This window comes from Harpia harpyja, chromosome 13 (assembly GCF_026419915.1).
Source record: "Harpia harpyja isolate bHarHar1 chromosome 13, bHarHar1 primary haplotype, whole genome shotgun sequence".
Taxonomy (NCBI): Eukaryota; Metazoa; Chordata; class Aves; order Accipitriformes; family Accipitridae; genus Harpia; species Harpia harpyja.
This window is the reverse complement of record NC_068952.1, coordinates 12,173,366-12,190,221: the sequence shown is the minus strand read 5'-3', so window position 1 is coordinate 12,190,221 and position 16,856 is coordinate 12,173,366. Positions and strand designations below refer to the sequence as shown.

Sequence of the window (16,856 nt, the reverse complement as noted above, 5' to 3'; positions counted from 1 at the left end):
AAATGTTGTAGCCATGTGCCACAGACACTACAGAACAACTATTTAGGCAGGGACAGGGTGACAGCTGTTTGATTTTAGTGGGCTTTGGATTTGTTTGAGGAAAGCAAGTTAAAGAAAATATTTTTCTCCCTAAGAGAGCACTCTGAAAGCACACCCTCTGTCACAGTTGAAGTACTGCATTGTAACAATAACCTGAGTCGTCTTTGCAGAGTCAACTGCCTAGGCAGCAGAATCTACCCAGGGGCAGTATCGAAAACTACAGTCCTATTACTACAGCTTCCTTTTGAGTCACCGGCAATGGTATGCATTACTAGTTTGATCCTGTTGCTTGTCTTTCCAGATGTGAAATTCCCTGTGATGCCAAAGAGTCATTCATAAGGTACTTCACTTCCCGCAACTGTTAAGGTGGCTCAAAAAGTACAGCTATGGTATACAGCCTTAAAAAGCTAACAGATACAGGACAAAAGCAGATCTTCCCAGTCAGGTTTCATGGCAGACAATGCCCAGAGAACACACCCAGGTTCATGGCCCTAAGTAAAGGGATACTTTTCAGATTGTGTAATCAACATCAAAAAACAGCATATCCAAACCAACTGTGTGAAAAATCCCGTTAGGGTAATGGTCTATGCAAAGCAAATGACTTGTGAAATAGCAGTCCTGTTTCCTCCAGAGAAAGGACTACCTCTTTCAAAGCAGGGGGAATGGCTGAAACCTGCTTTGCAGCCTCACCTGTTAACTCTCAGGATCTTGATCAAAAGAGAAACAGAAGAAATGCAAGATGCAAACTAGGTGGTCTAGTGCAAGCTGGCTAAAACAAACTAATAATCAACAAGCCATCGTACAGGACCACAGCACTCCCACTGTTTCCATTCAACTGTTCGGCCACTTATGCAGAGCTGCACAGGACAACACCAAAGGACTTTGTTAGGAATCAAACTTTCTTCTCTATACAACAGAAGTAGAGTCTCCACAGTATAGTCCAGGATAATATGAATACTGGGGAAACTGGACAAAGACTCCACTGGAGAAAAAAGCACCCACAGGATAGAAGCAAGCCTTCAAATAAATAATTGGGGAAAATCTGTAATTCTGTTTCAATAAGAAGACACTAGCAGAATCTGATAGCTATAAAGAAATAATCTATTATCATAAATAGGTAAAGTAAAACTTGAAGGAACTTGTTACAGAAAGTTTAAGTATATTCTGTGATAACTGTTGAACTGCCCAAAATGAACTCCTGATAAAGACTGCACAAAATTCACAAAATTTTCTACTGGTATTTAAGAGGGAGCAAGCTCTATTACAACAACGTTCTGCAAAAATTGCTGTTTAGCTCTTTAAAAAAAAGTGAGGTATTTGGAAAGCCACAGTTTTAGCCATATGGAAGATTCTGCTCCTACTTAGTCTAGATTTCCAAGTCAGGCCAGTTGAAAATATGGCTTTAAAGAGCAAGTAACTGGTGGCATATAGCAATGAACCTGCCCAGGAAGAGATGGCCATTTCTCGTTTAAGATTTGTAGATTGCAAGCTTCCTATATCATTCCAAGGAAACCGGAGCATCTAGAAGCTTTTCAGATGTTTTTCCCAAAAAACACAGCTGCAGAAATATCATGAGATATTCAGCAATCTTACAACAAATATCCCAAGGCCATGGAGTATCAAGTCTTTCTGGGAACAGCAGAAGAACTCAACAGAATTTAGTCACTACCTACTGCATAAGGGACTGGAGAAGCTAGCTAGCAATGAAAAGACATGAGTTGGAAGTCTCATTTCCATTTTTAACTGCAAGTTTTAAGTTACTGTATATTTTGGGACCACAAACTTTTCAGAGCACTATACAAGAGGCTCTTTCAGGTAACAGACATGCAGAACACAGAAAACTGGCACTGGATTGCACAAAGAGTGAGAGCCAATTCTCATAGGAAGCTGATAGAGCATATTATTCTAGTGCACTTATATCATAGCTAGAGAGGTAACTAATCAAGTGTTTTCTGGTACCCATGAAATTCTCTGAAGTACCTTGAGGTTTATCAAATACAAGGACCAGAAAACTGTTAATAGGGCTGGAAGTGAACAAACATTACTTTTTCTTTAAACAAGATGTGGAACTTGCCTAAAACTCAAAGTGAAAGTTTGCATACATCTCTCCCTACATACCAAGCCTAATCAAATACCATGGTGAAAAAGCTTGATGGGCCCCCAAGCATTCTACTTAGCTCTAGAACTGTACCACCAGAACTGGGTGCAGGCAAGGGTTACAGCCGAAAGGGTACATATCAAGAAAAGCTGCCAGAGTGAATACAGGTAAGAACTAAGACTATACATTTCAGAAGATGTGCTAGGTTTAAAAAAAAACCCATAATTACACTAATGAGCAAGGAAACTGTTTTCCCAGTGTTCAAATCCAACTGGGCTCAGAAAAATATGATTTTGCGTATATCCTTTAAATAAGTCATATTGATTCAAAAAAATACCAGATCTTCATCAATTTTTCCTCCTAACAGAATCAAACTGCATGACTTTAATCACTGGCTAAAGGTTCAAGTCAAGAAAACCAACAATACTATTACTGGAAATAAAGATTCTGCATGTAGTTAGACCACCCAGATATCCCAGCTCTGGTCATTACCTTCTGCTTATCTAAATCAAGTTCTGTTACCTCGCAGTTACCTCTTCATACTCTTCAGGTCTTGCCTAAGTTACTACAAAATGCTGTTGACACTGTCTCATTATACAGCTGACGTTTTTCAGCCCAGCTCATGATACAGGACAAATAATTACCACATAAAAGTACTGCCAGATATATTTGGAAACCCCTTTACTTTTAGATATCTCTGTTAAATGGCCCACACGGGAAAGGCAAAAGGCCATTCCGTGCATTTATTTACAGTCTCGCTACAGTGACCTCAGAACTGAGGAGGTTGTCTCCATTTGAGGGACATTGACAATTTGAACCTCTTCAACTCAGTCAACTCTGGACAGAAAAAACAGAGCTACTGAGTGCCTGAATGATCATAAGAACAAGAAATACATATTGAAACTGTATTTTGAGCTTGCAGAAGTAGCATAATCTAAAAATCAATATCCTCAAGCAATAAAACTGACTACTAATCAAACAGCTGCAGCATTATTCTCTCGTCCCCCGATACAACTCTGCACCATCCTCCAGTTCCAGTGGGTTAGCATTGCTATATACCACAAAACAGAACCAAGTCATTGGACATTTCCAAGCTGCAAGGTGGAAGAGAAAACTTAATAATGGAAGGCATGCAAAGAATCAAAAAATAACTGGATGCAGATGCAAGGAAGCAGAAGGACAAATCTTTTAAAAGAAGCCTTTAATGTTTGCACTGTTAGGTTTCAAGGACTTTATTAAACTTCTCACCCACGCTACAAACAACAGTCTTTACGACAAAGAAGTTATAACATGAACAAGAACTGTAAAAACATTTCTCCTTGAACTTTTTAGATACTATGTTCATTTTTCTCAAATAATGGATTCTATAAAGGCCGGGGGGAAAATGATGTTCAGTTACCACAAATTTAATCAAAATAATTTAATCATAAAACAATAAGAAGCTAATGATGCAGATTAACATAACAGCAAATTCCTACATTCATTTTTATGTTTCTGTTTATGCAAGTCCCATTATTAAAACAAGAGGCAACAGTAAGTTTGAAAAGCGTGCTGGAAAGCATATGACAATAATTCTAGCCCAGAACTTAAGCTAGTACTTTTGTTGGTATGATGCAGCAAATGATTCAAGCCAACAAAGCATCTTACCATATTTAAATTTACCCCAGGTTATCCTACACTAGTTCAGCAACTTTAAGAATTAAGTGTGTGGCCACGTTTCAGGTTGCCAGTAAGCACAAGTCCATCATCATAAAATCAGAAGCAACACCTTTAATTGCACTCTCAGGCTATCACAAATGAAGTAATTAGCAGGAAAAAACAGCCTCTGTCATTAGATTAGTCTAGCTGATGTACCTCAAACGCAGCTGTAGAAAGTTTACTGTTCCTAATTTAAAAAAAAGTTTAGCACTCTGGCATCTGTTACTATTACAAAACAAATAATCCTCTTACACCTGCTGACAGCTGCAAAAAATACCTTGGATTTGTGGCTGCCAGTCTTACTGGGACTTTCAGTACTACATTCAGTAGTACTTTTGTCCTGGTTTCTACTGGGATAGAGTTAATTTTCTTTCTAGTAGCTGGTATAGTGTTATGTCTTGGATTCAGTATGAGAAGAATGTTGATAACACACTGATGTTTTCAGCTGTTGCTAAGTAGTGTTTAGACTAAGTCAAGGATTTTTCAGCTTGTCATGCCCAGCCAGCAAGAAGGCTGGAGGGGCACAAGAAGTTGGGAGGGGACACAGCCAGGACAGCTGACCCATACTGGCCAAAGGGGTATTCCATACCATGTGACATCATGCCCAGTATATAAACTGGAGCCAGTTGGCCTGGGGGGGGATTGCTGGTCGGGAACTAACTGGGCATCCATTGGCGAGTGGTGAGCAATTGCATTGTACATCACCTGTTTTGTATATTCCGATCCTTTTATTAGTATTGGCATTTTATTATTGTTATTATTATCATTATTAGTTTCTTCCTTTCTGTTCTATTAAACTGTGTTTATCTCAACTCACAAGTTTTACCTTTTTCCTTCTGATTCTCTCCCCATCCCACTGGGTGGGGGGGGAAGTGAGCGAGAAGCTGCGTGGTGCTTAGTTGCTGGCTGGGGTTAAACCACAACAACTTTTTACTGACATAAAATGGTTGGACTCGATACAAACAAACTTATTCAAACATTCTGAATGGCTGGCTCCAACACCTACCCTTCGTCCTCAGCGCACAGACTAATATTCAGTGCGACTTTCAGTGAAATATCCAGGTCCCAATTTTGAAATATGCTGCTGCAATGACAGTAATTGATGCTTCTCTTCTCTCTCTTCTCCCTCCTCAAATTAAAAAAAAATTCCACATCTCAGATCAAAAAGTTTTTCTATACATTGGGAGAAAATGGTAAAAATGACAGCAGAAAAATGCTGGGGGAACAAAAAAAAGAAAAAGAACAGACTTCAGAGTACCTCAATTAAAAACAGTACTTCACTGCAGAGCAGTTTCTCTGGAGAGCACCCGTAAAGGGGTTGAACAATAGAGTTGTGAAAGAGACTGTGGAAATGGACTTCTTTTCAAATACAGCAAGTGTGCGACAAATGCAAGAAGATACTATGAATCTCAAAACTGCACTTTACAATTACATGATTAATGTGAATAATCCTAAGTCTGTGGGTAGCAATAGGCACTGTAAGCACTTTACATGCAACTTGTCATGATTTGTGACTACAAGTGCCTTGGCTTACTCATGAAGCACTTGCCAAAAGTGATACAAATTACTCTTTCCTCAAACAAAAAGAAAACTAGGCAAAAACAAACTCATTCCAGGTACAAAAGTCTAGCACTCCCACAGCGTAAGAGCTTTGGTCAATACACTTCAAACATCGAATTCTACCTATCCAACTAAACCTTCCATACTTTGCTCAAAGAAACCCTGCCCCAAAGCAAACCCAGTGAGTGACCAGACACTCAGATTTACCACATTGTTTTTGCAAAGTATCAGGAAAGGGTGGTAATGAGACTGGAAAAGGAGCAAGCCACTTACTAAGGTTCTTTCTTCATCATGGCAGCCACCCAAATAATCCTCAGCCTTCCTACAGTGATGCACAGCCACACCACTCATGGTTATGTGAACTCAGCTCTGCATTTTAGCTTTTAAAGTTTAGTAGGCTGTTAAAACATTCACAAAGAATGTAAGCAAAGGGGGTCGGGGGGAGGCATGTTTCAGTATTTTCTCCCTCTGAAATAGGCGATGGACAAAAGTGTTTCTCTAGCCTGTAAAAATCTTGTCAAACTCCAGAAGCCCAAGGTAGGCATCAAACAATCTTTAAACACATCCAAGACAATACAGTTACCTGGGCAAAGGCCTTGCTGCTGTCACATTCCCCTCCTATGTTACTAGGTTAGGAGACCAAAGTATTAGGTTTGATGATAGAAATAGAAGTCTCAAAAAAAAAAAAGAAAAATTTCATCAGTTTGTTTTCATGTAATCCACTACATGCAAGAGGCTTAACAGACATTTATATTAACTGTACCTGCATCCAAAAGCATTTTTACAAATGTAAACTGAACTTTATAGATCTTTCATGTTATATTAGTATATACACAGGCTATGGTTGTATTTATTTCCAAGTAAAGCTGTTGCTAGGAGGAACAACTGAATTTTATGCCAGAGACAAGCACAGGAAATAAAAACGGATTATGAAAGAAGAATCCATTTGGAAAGGAAATTGGCAGTTACCAGAGTTGGAGTTCTGCCAGGCCATCTATATATATATTTATGCATATCAAAATAGACCAGGTTCAGGTACAAAACTCAAGAGGCCACCTTTCTAATGTAATGCCTTCACACATGCTGCAGAGTGGTACAGAACCCTTCTTGACAGACTCTAATGCTGCTGACCACCCACACCGTTGCTCTCTCCCAGGTCTCCCCAAATACACTCAAATACACCTCATGTTTCTACATGTCCCTGGGTCAGATTCATAATGGACTTTTTCCTTTAGCTCTGCCCTGTCTACAATAATCTGAGCATCACTGCTCGCTCTTGAGAGTTTCAGTCAGGTTGATGCCCCTCCAGTCCTCCTTTTAGGAGGCTACGCCAACTCCTGTTTTACGTACAGAGTAGAAACTCTTAAAAACACAATACTTTAAGTTCTTTTACCACCTTGTCCTTTTTCCTAATATTAAGACTAAAACAGTTATCTGCATGTGTCTTTTGGATCTAAAAGGCTATGATAAGCAAGGTGGATTAAACATCATCTAAAGGAAAGGAAGCTGCTTCATGCACCGTCTGCCACTGCCAGATTAACATGTTGCTCCAGAAGCAGAAATAAGAAAGCCTGGTTTCCCAAAAACTTGTTGTCTAACCTCCTTCTCCTCAATGGGCTGGACAAGACGTGCCAGCACTGTGGCAAACCCCAAACCATCAATGCAGTGGTTGGACATGCAGCAGATGCCAAGCAAGACATATGATGGCCAAATCTGCCTGCGCTACCCTCAGCTGAGGCACTAATTTGGGTCTCTCTCTTTCCTCCATTCAGCTGCAAATTTTCACAAAACTCATGAGAACACCATTATGTCTGAAATCTCAACCATCTGGTCAATCACAGACAGATTTGCAAGGAGGCAAATCAGAAGTGTGGGAGAGGTGAGAGAAAAAAAAGCTGTTAAACAAGTAGCTTAAACCCATCAGGAAACTATGCTTAAACACTGTCACATTTATCTACATAGATAATAAAATACGCAAGTCACCAAATTGCATTAAAATAGTGTTCAATGGCCCACCCTAAACACCACACTCAAACATAACTGATGCTTAAATTAACCAAAACCACATATTCTTAACATTAATGGTTTTTTCCCCAGACACTACAGACTTTCACAGAAACTGCATGTGCTTGTAACTTCGGGATGCTAGAAAACAAATGAAACTAAATTAAAAAAACTCAGACAAAATCCTTTTTGCCACCAAAAAACCACACCCACGAGCACTCATGCTGTTATCGTAATGAATCAACTTTCCAGAACCTGTGTCCTCCCAAACAGCAGCAATGCTGGCCCTTGCTCTTAGAACACCATTTCTATTTTTAGTTCTACATAACTGAGAAGCAGTAACAAAGCTATTAATCCTTCCTCTCCTCCTTAAATTACAAAACTGAAGTGAATCTCTAAGCTAGTTTAAACTATCAGACTCCTTAAATAGGGACAATTCCTTACCTTTTAGAACTATAAAGTTTAAACAAGAAGTTTTCAGATTATGTTGTATGACTCAAAAGAAGTAACACCATTGACACTATCCTGCGAAGTCAGTATTTGTGAAAAGACATAATGAAGGTATTTAAGAAAAAACAAACAAACAAGCAAAACCCCCAGGCACTGCTGACAGTGTGTGTATTAAATCTTAAAGACTTTAATTTTCTACCTTCCAACAACACTAAAAGTCCCCTTCTTTACATAGAGGCAGGGAGATTGCAACTCTTCTACTCTATTCTGCCCAGGAAAAAGAATCACTGAGTTGTCCAATTCAGTTAGGACTCAACTTCGGCTGTAAATGAAATTGTTCGGATTTTATTTCAGCTTGCACTAATGAAGCTGTTGACCCTCTTAGAGCCCTTTCTTAACTCTTCAATAGCTTTAAAACAACTGAGACAAAACCAGCAAGTGTGAAGTTGAACCACTGATATTTTTAATATTATTCTCCATCTTGTTCTTTATGTATTTTATAACAGAATGTATAGATGTGCACTGAGCCAAAACTTTCCCTAAGCTCTCCACCATGATACTAATCTCTTTCCTAAACTGCTACTTTACTTAAATGTTTATTACTTTGGACTGTTCAAGTCTGAACAACAACTGTATTTTGTTGGCTATTCATACAGCTTAAGTACTTTTGAAGTTCTTTACAGTTGTCTCTGTAGCTGACAAACTCAAACAGTACGCATACAAAACTTCAGAGGAACCCCACTGCTAAGCTTTCATCAAAATGAACACTGGTCTTTTTATTTCTTTATCAACCGTTTTCAGTTTACGATAACCCATTGTTCTCACCCTATGCTTAGTTTTCTTCTCTAAAGGAACTTTGCAGAAGGCACTTTTCCAGTCTCAACACTAACCAGTTAACAAAATAGTAAGAAAAAGTGAAGAAGTCTACTTCATTGACATTTTATTCACATACTAGAGGCCCTATCCTGCACAGGACTGCTCTCTTGAATAGGGGCCATAAGCAGTAGTTCAACAAATACATTAAAGCTGGTACTGTCACCAAAAGATGCAGTTCCTTCTTCTTTCCTTTTGCTATACATACCCGCCGCCTTCTTTCACCACTACTGCAAAATGAACTGGGTTAGGGAATGTGCTTTGTCAGTCACTCAGCAAAAAAAGGGGGTGGGTCATTTTAGTGTGGATCAGGGCTGTGATCCAGATCACCACACAATCATTAAAATATTTGGCCAATAAAACTGAAGCAGCGGTGGTAGGATGAGTCTGAAAGGCTGGGACTGGCTTTCTTCAGTGGCGCTCCCTGCTTGAAATGGTTGAGAGGGGAGAGAAAAAAAAAAAAAAGAAAAAAAAAAGAAACCAGCCTCATATGCAGAATCCCTCACTGGTGTCACAGAATATTTTTAGGAATGCAAACATATCAGCCTTATTTATTTCAGTAACTGCATATACAAATGGCTGGACTATTATCTCAACTGTGGTGACTGCAACAGCAGTGCAATTACATGCCTACGCAATCCCACATTTGACATGTCATCTTAAGCATTAGAGTTTATATTCCACTGTAATAAATGCAAGCAGATTACGTATCTTGGAGCTGTATTTTGGCTCAGTTCATGCTGGAAAGTTACACCACTAATCTTAAATTCCATAAAGGATTTACTAACTATCCTGTCTAATTAAGCTTGCGCAACTCTTCCATTTTTAAGATCCTGTTTTCAGTGGCTTAAAACCTTGTCAAACTAACCTTTGGCAAGACTTCTCTGTCCCTCACACACACCCAACAGAGAAAGGGAAAGTGATATATTCTGTTCAACTGTTTGAGTTTCATTCTAAAAAGGTAATTTCCCAGTACAAAATGACAGAGAAAATAGGTTTTATCCACCTTAAATATCCAATTTTTTTCTCCAGTTTTCTTGAAAAGCTCTAAAATTTCTATGCTTTAGAACAGTTACTTTAAATGAGAATGAGAAATTGCATCTCTGACATAAAGGCATCATCTCTAGCATGTTCCAATACAGACACAATCACACTGTCAAAGTGGAAAAAAATTTCTCCTTCATACACTCTGCAAAGAATTTGTGGACAAAGAATTTAACTACCTAAGATTTTACTTCTCCAAATCAGAGCTGGACAAAAGCCTTCCTGTAATTATTTCACATGGTTCCTAAAAGCCTACCATCAAGAAAAAGAACAAGAAAAGTTACAGAGAACCGAGACACATCTCTGAGGTATTCTTAATCATACCCTTTCAGGCACTCAACTAGCAACAGAGAAGATGATTAGTGTTAATATATACACTAAAAACAAAGGCCCAGAAGAACTAGGAGGGAAGAAAACACATCCTAAAAATAGCAAACTCTGCCATAAGCAGGAATAGGACCCAGAATTCCCAAAACTTTGTCTTCCTTTGGCTGTTAGCACATAAGCTAATTCAGAAGCATCCCACAGCTGTTCCTGGACTTAAAAATAAATAATCACACCTTTCTGTATAGGTATTCCTCAATACTTTCATCTTTACTATCCTTAGGCAGATGTGACAGATTTGGTATGCTTGCAATAGTTTTTGTATTATCCAGAGTAGGTGAAACAGGAGCAGAGACTAACCCCCTTTAAAAAAAAAAAAAAAAAGACATAAATAGCAACAAACAACAAAAATATCACTAGCAAAAAATCAACAGTGTGTGCTTCTACTCTAAGTTTTGTGCCAGAAGGCAGTAGTTTTCTAAAAATAAAATTCAGAGAGCATTTCAATACCTAATCTTTTGGAATGATCCTTTATAGTTAAATGGTACAACAGGAGAATGAAAGATAAGCTTTACTGCTTTTTGACATGTTGCTGACACTAGATGACTATAAAAAAGTATGGTGAAGCCTGTAACTCATGTTCCAAAAAGGAGAGATGGGAATTTCCTGGTGTGATTTTACATATTATTAAAATAGGACAAGGGTCACTGTATAGAACTGTCTACAAACAGACACATCACTTGCACAAAGAAGTTGACAGTAAGTTCACTGTACTGCTTACCTCCTCTTATGCAAAGGCACAATGAGCCTTTGCTCTGAGGCCATGGTAGAAACAGCTCCAATGTCCCCAACTCATTCAACTCTGACCTTTTCTTATCAAGACAGCTCACAAATTACACATGAACTTCCTCTTACAAACAGTAAAATAAATTCAAAGATCCCTGCTTGATCTCAGCATAACCTACACATAAATCACACACATCAGAGAAAGCTGCATTTAAGCCAAGGATTACCTACTCACAGGTAGGTAATCTCAACACACAGCCACAGCATAAGCTAAAAGTTTCTGTGTGTTATGTTGCCATCCAAATCTACTGAGTCACAACAGGTATTTTTGCACATTTAATGGAAACACAAAACAAGAACAATTTTGTTTCTTCATTTCATATGCTGCCTGACCTCAAAACCACAAGTTGCTTCCCCCACGACCCTCCCTGCCCAGTCCTTAGAGTAGTGACCAGTCCCAAAAACAAAATATCGCCAGTTAAAAATCACACTGTAGGAACAGAGGAGGGTAGAAAACAATGGAAGGGTTAGAGGCACAGACAGGTCTCCTGAAATAACACCTCCTGCCTTATTTGGGGCAAAAATTTACTCTATCTCATCTGCTCTTCTCCAGCTTCTGCTGCACTTCCTGCCCGAGGAAAGGGGCCAACTTGTTGTGAGAAGCAGCACAGACAGTGCACTGTCTGCACCAAGGAAGTGTTCTCACAGTAACTCCACCTGTATCTTTTACAGTTCTGGAAGACAAAAATATTCGCATTCTTAGCAGATTAGAGGAGTTGAGGCTGTTGACTGATGAAATGGAAACAAAGAAGATTTTGGATTAGAGGAAAAAAAAGTATGACTGCTGAAAAAATAAGAGTGGTCACTACTTAATCATACATACACATCAACCAATAAATTTTAAATCATTTGAGGGGGGAGGAGGGGGACACAACTAAAAATCCAAATCTCAATTTTACTCTGCTTGGCTGAATACCAAAGAAAGAGGAAAGGGAAATTCTCCTCACTTGACAAAACTTGACAATTCTTACGCTCTTTAAATGTCACCTTCCCAGTTGGCACAGAACAGTAACAGGCAATACCACAGGATTAGTTCACCTTTTATTAAGCCACTCACACCACTAAGACTTTTTTGTGTGAGGTAACAGAGGTGTATTACTCTTCCTTTCATCAGTCCACAGCCCACCAACCTGTCCAACATTACTGCAAGACTGCGTGTGTTGGCAAGAGGCTGAAATACAAAGTTTTGCCGAGTTCTCCTCTTCACTGCTGGAGCATGAAATACTCCAAGCACAACTCTCAAGGAAACCCCTTCCCAAGATGCACACAACCCTGCTGACCACATGCAACACTTCTCTCCCTCTGGTGTTCTGACAGGCCGAAGAGCGCTGACGGTTGCTGCAGATAGAGGACACACACCCTCCATCAGCTCCTCCCTGTCCCCAGCCAGAGGTACAGGCTGGGCACACACCACCGCTCCCCTACAGTGGGACTGAGCTGTGTGGAGCAGAGTGAAGCACAAGATTAGCATCATAAGTATCAGGACTGCATTGCTAACTGATTACTCTGCTGTCCTAGACTTCTAATTGCAATACTGCCACAACACTATCACAGACTAATGCTAGCTTCTGCATTTAGACAGCAGGAGAAATCAACAAAACAGTTTGTCTAAGTGTATTTAAGCAAAGCCAGCTTTTCTCTAGCAGTCCTATTTTTAGTGATATGATTTGATACAGGGATATTAAACTTCAGTCTGCAATAGTTACTTGCCCAAAGAGGTTCAAATCTAGAAGATGGTTGCTTTAAAACTAGTTTTGTAGGTAAGCAGGAGGTCATCAGAAACTCACCACCACAGATATGCTCCATCTCCCTCCCATTACATCCACTGCACTATTTAGTGGTTTCTGGTTTACTTGTATATTAAATAACAAATTATAGCATAGGGAAAAAAAGGTACTTGCCAACAAAGGATCAAGCACTCTTGAGTTTGCTTTTTTTAGAATGCATCTTCCAACAAATGCAGGAAAATATTTAGAAGTGTTGTTCAAAGGTGCCTTTCAAATCACACTAATACGCAGATTCCAAGTGTCCTAACTGAACAGCTCCTACAACAAGAGCAATACATTTATACAAAAAGCCTTAAAAAAAGAAAAATGCTTAGAAGAATTATATAAAGGCCTTTCTTAAAGCATATAAAAATAAAATAACATTGCTAGACTATCTGAACATTCTTCATAAAAAGACACTCAGTTTTCCTTTTCATAAGAAATACTACAGAGTTCAAGAGAACATAGATATTTATCATACTCTGCCCTTTAAAAATCAAAGACAACCAATTATACCCAAGTTCTCTCTCATACTTGCATCTTAAGAATAAAAAGATTAGGGAAAGGAGAGTAACCTTTACAATTTCTCTTCCCATTCCTTCCTTTATTTTGCTTGTCCGGTTATATGCTACCTCTTTACATAACATCAAGTGCATCTGCAAACAGAAACACCTATGTTTATCAAAAAGCACAGATTTGAGCTGCCGATAGAGACACAGATAATGTAATTTCTGTAACAAATCCTCTAGGATCCTAGCACAAAAACACAGGTTTATGTAAGGGTGGGGAGGAGAAGGACAGGCCTAGTTCATGAGTTTTCCTCAGCTCTTCCAGCTTTATTCAATAAAATATACCAACAATTATGCAACAGCAACAAAGCCCAGAAAGAAAACCTAGCACTCACTGTATTTTCTTCATTTGTTTTTGAGCTCTCTCCTACACATTACATACAAACTTACAGAAGAAATAAAAGTCCACCCTGAATCTACTCTGCAGGCTGAGTTTAAGTCCCTAATTACAAATGGTTTATGTCACTTCTCACCCAACAGATGACCCAAGCTTGGAAGGGGAAAAAGTAAATAAATTAAAAAACTGAAACACACCTGAAGCAGAACACTACCTCCAATTAAAAGACAAGTAAACTTACTTAGCTGGTTATCCTCTCAATCAAGAAGAAAAACAAAAAACAACTCACCAACTGCTCTGCTACTCAAAAGAAAAGAAAAATCCTTAATCGTCTCAATGAACCCATATATACCCACTATCTTGTATTTACTTTTGCAAAGATGGAACATATGGAAGCCTATCTTTGACTTCTTTTTTGGAATTGAAAACAGAAGAATTCTGGAGCATTGCCTCTTTCAGATCCACCACTGCAATTCTTAGACACCAACTCTATTTAATAAAGTAGTATTTCAATTCTGAATTAGTTATGTTATGCTCTACAAGAAGAGGAGAACTAGCAACAGTCTTTTATAAATCTATCAATCTGGAAATAGACACATAAATTACTCTGTCTACGTATGTTGAAGCCAGGATACCCTTTCCAGGTTTGTTCTGCATGTGGTGGTGAGCACTGATGAGGGTAAAGAAAGAACAGACAAAGTAGTAAGCTATTCTTGCTATTTTGCAGCTTTCAGTATAAACCATGTTAATCATATAAAACATATTTAAACTGAGACTTCGTACAAGCATTTGCTTAAAATCCTCCCCAAAACAAAAGCCATGCTTTATAGTGAAAAGCAGAAAGAAGGGCCTCCTTACCCATACACCATCCCAGAAAACACTTCTGTGTAGCTGTTTATAAATGATACTTCAAACAAACATACTAAGACATTTCAAGACTATAAAACAAATGATTTCAAATTGTCAAGATACATCAGCAACACCAATCAACAGATGCTTCAGGAAGACTCTAGGATATGCAGATCATGCTTAGACCACTTTCCAAGCAATAGGCAAAAGAAACCACACAGTTCTGCAGTCAGCAGTAAAACTAACCCAAGGAAACTGCTTTTGAAAATTGACAACCATATCATCATGGGACAATGGCTTGAATTTTAACTAGCACGTTCAATATACACAGCAAATCCCCTGGGTCATATGCCGTATGACTTCAACATTACCATTACACCCATAAACTTTCCCATTTCCAATTAATAATACACACGACACCTTGAAAGTCAATCGTTCCTTCTGGAAGGCCTTTGTGCTTTAAGGCATAAAGCAGACTTTTTAAAACATACCTGCCACTGCAAATACTATGTGGACTTCTTTTAATGAGCAAATACAAACAGAGGAAAATATTTTTAAAACAGCATATCTGGAAAAGCTTGAGCTGTACCAGGCAAGGCAATCTCGAAGCAGTGCAACGTTGCGACAGTTCTAGCCCGACAGACCAGAATCTAGCTTGCTGCTGCCACCATCTCCTTAAGAAGAACTGGAAGCTCACCTAGAGTATCCACAGAAACTTTGTGCATCTCGGAAAGGCACACGACAGGGTACCAAAAGGCACATTATCACAGAGGCTTCAGCTCTTGTAGCCTAACAAAAAGAGCACTCCATCTGGGTCAACACTGACTTTCTGACTAATCAGGAGTCTGACCAGACTCCAGAGCTGTGTGCTGCCATTCCTTTTTTTCCTTGTTTACATGGACAAGACCTGCAGATGCAGCCTGGGCAGAACAGAGGGAAAGAATTTTAGGAGGGCTGTTCATATTTTGCACTCAGTAGATTCATTTCCTCCCTTTCCAAGGTCTAAGTACATACAAAGAATTGATGGCTGTTTTCTTGCACAAAGTGCAGTAGCCAGGATGAGAATCAGTGCATTCGAAGACAAAACTAGAGCCTTCCTTCATATTTCAGTTCAGTCCATCACCTCAATGAGCCTATTATTACTACCAAGCAAAAATAAGTTCAATAATAACTGCAAAGCAAGCATGCAGAGGGGAAAAAACCTACAGATTCTGTAATTAGCTCTGCTAATAGTAAATGAAGAGCCATACAGTCAAGAAACATTGTGTATCACAATTTGTATGAAAGAGGTTCCCTCTGTTTCCCTCCATTCTGAAGCAGCAGCAAAGACAGTCACTGTTGCAAGGAACAGAAGACCTACTCTTCTAACATGAGCTTCACGTCAAACTTCTTAGCCTTGTGTCCTGATAGTTTTAAGGGGAGACAATTTAGAGATGCATAAAGAAAAGTTTGGCTCTATCAGCTACATGCACAATACAAATCAACTCTCTTTTGAAAAGATGTACCTTTTTCATGTAACACTAAAATAAAGTGATCGAGATACTTAGGAAAAATTGTACTTCTGATTATACTAAGACAAAATATTGATTGAGAAACTCTTAACACACAGTAAGTTTGTACCTATGATTTAAAACCACATTTCAGTACACTCAGCATCTCAATCCAGAAATACAATGCATCTGTGTAAGAAACCCGAAAAGAAAACATCCCCCACATCCACTGTATTTAGATATTCCCCTACATGTCCCCATACAAAACCACCTGTGTTTTAACACTTATTTACATCTTTGCATCTGTATATTTTAAATTAATAAGACATTCTTACCTGTATATCCTGCCCACCAGCCCCAGGAAGCCACCATAGCTAAAAGCCACTTAAATAATACTCCTTCGATATACCAGAAGCTTTTACTATCCAACACTCGGAGAGGCTGCAGCATAATTAAATACAAGACGTAGGACGGAATAGCAACCAGGTTATTGGCGACCATAAAAGCGAACCTGAGGAGTGCTTTGAGACAGGTATAGCCCACCCGCTGGGCCTGCTCTAGAGTCACGGCCATTCTCTTCACAGCGGAGGGCGCGGGACCGTCCTACGGGGAGAGGAAAAACAAGGCACAGGTAGCTCTTTCCGAGGGGGCGAGGCGAGGGTGCCTGCCTGCCGGCCGGCCCCAGAGCCGGCCCGCTCGCACAAGCTGCCCGCGCCTGCCTCCGCCGTTAGCCACCGGGGAAGGAAGCTACCCCCGCTCCAGGGGAGCACGAAGGGAGAGGCGCGACCCTCCCGCGGGGGCCGCCTCCCCTCACCTCTCTTCAGCGGGCGCCGGGGGGCCCCAGCCCCACAGCTCCCCTGACGGGGGAACACGCGCTGTCCCAGCCGGCCTCCATCTTCCCCCCAAAAA

General features: G+C 39.6%; 1 protein-coding gene across 2 annotated transcripts in view; it reads right to left on the bottom strand.

Moving 5' to 3' along the window:
- LPGAT1 (lysophosphatidylglycerol acyltransferase 1) overlaps positions 1–16,856 on the bottom strand; it is a 68,027-nt gene that overhangs the window by 50,409 nt on the left and 762 nt on the right. Inside the window, exons 1-2 of one of the 2 annotated variants that reach the window (XM_052805419.1) lie at positions 16,283–16,347; positions 15,155–15,377 (exon numbers count right to left, since the gene is read on the bottom strand). In XM_052805419.1, the coding sequence (XP_052661379.1) occupies positions 15,155–15,182 (28 nt within the window). In that variant the 5' untranslated portion in view covers positions 15,183–15,377; positions 16,283–16,347. Of the gene's footprint in view, positions 1–15,154; positions 15,378–16,282; positions 16,551–16,856 lie in introns of those variants that run through there. The other variant, XM_052805418.1, reaches the window with a different exon arrangement.